At 38.8% G+C, this 5,408-nt stretch overlaps 1 protein-coding gene across 1 annotated transcript; it reads right to left on the bottom strand.

Annotated features, from left to right (window-relative positions):
* Positions 1-702: 702 nt before the first annotated feature.
* LOC135219478 (acanthoscurrin-1-like) lies at positions 703-4,688 on the bottom strand. Its single transcript, XM_064256278.1, has 3 exons — positions 4,512-4,688; positions 1,842-1,915; positions 703-1,354 (listed from the first exon to the last, which is right to left on the bottom strand). Exons 1-3 carry the CDS (start codon positions 4,671-4,673, stop codon positions 913-915), a joined length of 678 nt encoding a protein of 225 aa, XP_064112348.1. The 5' UTR covers positions 4,674-4,688; the 3' UTR covers positions 703-912.
* Positions 4,689-5,408: the final 720 nt, after the last annotated feature.

Here is a 5,408-nt window from a genome sequence, read left to right as displayed (position 1 = left end):
TATATATATACTCTCATATGAGGAATACTGACCATAACATTAATAGGAGTGAGGCCAATCACTGAATTCCAGGAATAATTTACTGTAGTTTTAAGACCTTTTCTTTAGTAATTGTTTCAACGGATCACAGACTGTGCAACCCAGGTGAGAACTATTGGGAACCAAAACAGAAGGACTTCTTGATCGAGAGAGAGAGAGAGAGAGAGAGAGTGCATCCAGTTTGTTTTAAGTGAATTATCCATTTTTATTATTGTCATAGATTGGTATTGTAAGGAAAGGACTCCTTGTTGCTTGTCAGAGAAAACCTGAATGATGTATAGTCGTTCTTGTAGAGGTTTTAAAATTGATGCTGTTTCCTGAGGTCATGACTTAAGTATTGAATTTTTAGAGGAATGAGTTTTCTGTATCTACTAAACATCATACTGATCTTTTTTTAATCAACTTGAAAAGAGAAGCCGATTTTTTTTTATGATAAGTTTGGTTCGTGTTTATGCCTTCCTAGAAAATTATGTTCAGTTTTCGCCCCCCATGAACAGTAAAATTTTATCTCTACAAATTAGCTATAACATACTATGTATATTTATTTAACCAACTGAAGTTTTAACATAATTGATATGTATCGATCATTTCTTGAAAGAAATATTTTTGTTTGGCTTAATACCATTTGTTATATTCACTTTGGAATTAAATGAATGGTGAAAATGGGCAAATAAGACTTTATTAGAAAATCCCTGTCACACCGCACACCGTAAGACCACATTCCCCCCAAAAAACTGTTTTTGGAATATCTCGCGGGACAGCTGCCAGCCGTAAGATCCAATTCCAGCGTTCCAGGTCTCTTGTTCTTCCTTGCATTTTATCCGTTTCGACGGCCAATAAATCTTTTGCGTTGTCGGGTTGGAGGGAAAACTTCTATTTTCCGTATCCGTACGGCCTGTGTCCGCCTTGACTTCCAAAACTACCTCCGTGAGCTCCAAAGCTGCCTCCGTGACCTCCAACGCCCAAACCGCCTCCGTGACCTCCAACGCCCAAACCGCCTCCGTGACTTCCAAAACCACCTCCAACAGGTCTGTTGCCGAAGCCACCTCCATGACCTCCAAGACCGCTTCCATGACCTCCAAAGCTACCTCCGTGAGCTCCAAAGCTTCCTCCGTGACCTCCTAAACCACCTCCAACGCCCAAACCGCTTCCATGACTTCCAAAACCACCTCCAACGGGCCTGTTGCCGAAGCCACCTCCAAGACCTCCAAAGCTTCCTCCGTGACCTCCAAAGCTTCCTCCGTGACCTCCTAAACTACTTCCACCACCAAAACCGCCTCCAAGGCCCCCACTTCCGTAGCTTCCGCCTCCAAACCTTTTGGAAGAAATGACATTGTTTGACTTAGTTCCAGGAAGACGACAGATTTGCCTTTAGATAAGACCATAACATCTCACAATTTGTTCATAAACGGTAACTCTTCCTGTATCATTTCAATAATGTTCAAAAACTGCTGAATTTTTTTTACCTGCAAATAATCTAAATACTTTAGTGAACCGCAATGAAGGAAAACTATCGAAAGCCTAAACAAAGTAAAGAATTAGTTAATTGTTTAGGGAAGTACCGGAAAAAATAGTTCATCAGTAGAAAAGTATAATTTAAAAGTACCCAGATAAACAAAATTGAAACTGAAAATATATTTAGCATCATGAAAAAAAAAGAGACACAGGAGTTGAAAAAATAACACAAAAGCTAAAATAGTTATAATAAGAACAATAATAATAAAAAAGTCAGACTTCTAGGAAGTAACTGAAGGTTCTGATACTGTAAACAAAAGCAACAATAACCGAAAAAGTGTCCTTACCCGTGTCTGGGCTTTTTATCAGGGTCGGCAGAAACGCAGAAGACCAAAGCCATGATGGCCGCCAAGAGAGCAACCTGCCGGGGCGAAAGGGTATTGACATTAGAAATCACGCGAAGATGCCAAAATCACAATATACATAGAGTAACCTGTACATTTATATACACAAACATATGCAGACATTTGTATACACACAGACACTATATATATATATATATATATATATATATATATATATATATATATATATATATATATATATATATATATATGTGTGTGTATGTGTGTGTGTGTGTCTGTGAGATATATATATACACATATACATATATATGAATACATTATGTTTATATATATATATATATATATATATATATATATATATATATATATATATATATATATGCGCGTGTGTTTGTGTGTGTGCACGCGCGCGTGCGCGCTTACTCACAAACAGAAAAAAATAGCAGGAACTTTGCAAAAGGTTTGGATGAGAAATGGGAATTATTCCTTGAAACAATAGTAAGGATCTGAAAGGCTGTTGTTTAGCCAACTATCCTTTACTGATGTGAAGTATGGAGGATGAATGTAAACAAAAGAAATATGTAACTTTTTTGAGTTGCACTGAAGCATTATGATTATTATATGTGAAGCAGTGAACGATGCAAGGTTATGAAGATGAGGTGAAAGGCTGGTAGTGGGGACGCGATGAATGAGTGTTGTGATGTAGTTAGGTCAAGTGTAGTTAAAGGAAGACGTTGCTTTTGGAAAGAGGTGCGTCATTTGGGAGGTTTGGGAGTGAAAAGGAGAAGGTGACCGTGTCATGGCCAGCTAGAGAGGCTTCAAAATTCTTTGAATACAGACATTCATGTCCAGTAAGCACAGCAGTCTTTACAAGCGAAAAGTAATCACCGCAATGTTTGTCGTTATTGTTTGTGTCCTGCCAGTGAGCCTTCATTGTTGGTATATTGAAAGGTCACTGTTGTGGGAGTCTTCCAAGAAAAAATGTTTTGTCCTCGACTAAGCAAATAAAGCTCTGGAGCCAGCTTTATAGGTCATTTCACAAATACTCATTTTCCCATACGGAGAGCAGCCTCAGAGTTAAACTACATAACTTTGCTCTCAAGTTCGCATCTTGAACCTGAATAGACAATTAATTTTACTGTGCAGAAATCTTCCACAACAACCGTTCTTCATATTCAGGCGCAAAGCGTTTATCAGCAGTGCTCATAACCCATACGCACACAATACGCCACATGCCTGGATCTTGCAAGCACTGTCACTTTCCATAAATATTAAGTCTCTCTAAAAACAACTATTTTTGTCCATTCTCTCTCTGTCCAAACCACCTTGAAACGCTGTGATCCATACTAACCTTTATGTTATATTATGTATGGTTTACATTTTACATTTTATACATACATGTATATATATGTGTGTGTATGTGTGTATACATTATGTATGTACATAAACACACATATATAAGTATATATATATATATATATATATATATATATATATATATATATATATATATGTGTGTGTGTGTGTGCGTGTGTGTGTGGGTGGGGGGTGCGCGCGTATGTGGGGTGTGTATCTTATATATATATATATAGTATATATACCCATTACTATATTATATATAGTATATATATATATAAGTATAGTATGATATATATATATATATATAGAGAGAGAGAGAGAGATGGAGACGAGAGAGAGATGAGAGGAGAGAGAGGAGACTGGAGAGAGAGAGAGAGAGAGAGAGAGACGACAAAACTACTGGCCCGAACTGAACCAAAGCCGGACCATATATATAGATTTTATAGGGGATGGTTTTTAACCGGGTGCCATTTTGAACTGGATATCCGGCCGGACATCCGGCCAGGCTTACTTCCTTATTATCATTCGTAGAGAGAAAAAGGGAAGCATTATTCTGAAAGGAATTTTCACGAGGATTCCAAACATGGTCCTATTTTTCCTCTGCGATGAAAAATAACGCTGATATCACGATTCAAAAGATGCCGGCCTACGGTTCCCCGCCACCAGGCGCTATAGTAGATTCACATCAACGTGCATTTGATGTCTAGGCCAGTCCCTTACGGCGCTCCTGATTGGATGTTGATAAGCCAATCACAGGGCTGGAAACTCTCAGTTTCTCTCGAGAGTTCACATAGGCAGGACACACGTTCCACCTTTCCTGAGGGGTGGAACATACATCCTGCCTTTGTGAACTCTCTCGAGAGACTGAGAGTTTCCAGCCCTGTAATTGGCTTATCAGCAGCCAATCAGGAGCGTCGTAAGGGAAGGGCCTAGACGTTTGATGTGAATCTACTATTAGTGTATTACATATATGTGTGTGTATGTGCTCAGTATGCTTGACTTAATGATTCTTATGAATTATTCTGTTTACAAGCTCTCACCAAAATCATTCACAAACACCTTTTGTATTATAAATGAGAACAATTTGTTTATTTTAACTTGAGTATTCTGCGCGTGCACAGGGTACCTAGAACATACTTACATATGACTCTGTATGTACTTCGGTTATCACTTATATGCGTGACTATTTCGTAATATTCACGACTGATATAACTTGGGGAAAAGTACTATATAAAAAAAAACATTGAAAAACTAAAGATAAATAAATAGATAAATAAAAGTCGACAGTCTCACCTGTGAACGAACACCAATCATGCTGACGTGCTTTGTTTCTAAGAGCCTTCTTCTTCTTCCTCTGGTGATGGTTGAGGTATAGTAAGTCCTTTCCGGACTCAAGGTGAACCTTTTATACAACGTCTTCTTCCCGCCCAGATTACCGGTTTCGCTGAGGAACATGACGGCCGGGTGCGTTGCCAACGAACCCGTTTGCGGAGAATGTTTACATGTTTCTCATTTCACTCGTGGCTCAAAATACTGCCTGGGAAATGACTGGTTTACTTTTGTTAAGTTTTGAGATATATTTGAAGGAAGTGGAAAGATACGCAATGCGTTAAACACATCGGGTTTTCTTATTAACAAAGAGAAAGCGTATCCGGATGGGAAACCCTATAGCCGTGAAAATTAAAACCGGGAATCTCCAGCTAGCAGAAAATTCCCAAGATGAATATTTTTTGGAGTGTTATTCTCTCTCCCCTTCTCTTACCGGCTGCTCCTGCGAGTAAGAACGTACACTGCACAAGCAACAAAAATCTCTCTCTCTCTCTCTCTCTCTCTCTCTCTCTCTCTCTCTCTCTCTCTCTCATTCAGACAACCAGTTTAGCTAAACAAACAGTTGAATTCCTGTCAAATGGAAACTTAGGTACGCTCTCTTTGTGAGACATAACCACAGCTTATAGTTTCCGATAAACAAAAACATCGCGTTCAAAGCTTCACTGTTGCTCCATGTTCCCTCCACGTGGAGTACGAAGGGCGTCCTTCGTGTCATTGGTATTTTGTAAAGGTCATCCATCACTTTACCTTAATATTGACCTTCAAGATTCCCGGGAGGGAAAGAGTGCTCGTTAACGTAATAAGTCGAAGTGATTCTTTTATGAGAGTATTTGTGATATCATTGAGGCTTCCATTATAGTG

This window comes from Macrobrachium nipponense, chromosome 1 (genome assembly GCF_015104395.2).
Source record: "Macrobrachium nipponense isolate FS-2020 chromosome 1, ASM1510439v2, whole genome shotgun sequence".
NCBI classification, from domain to species: Eukaryota; Metazoa; Arthropoda; class Malacostraca; order Decapoda; family Palaemonidae; genus Macrobrachium; species Macrobrachium nipponense.
This window is presented reverse-complemented; position numbering and strand designations above follow the sequence as displayed.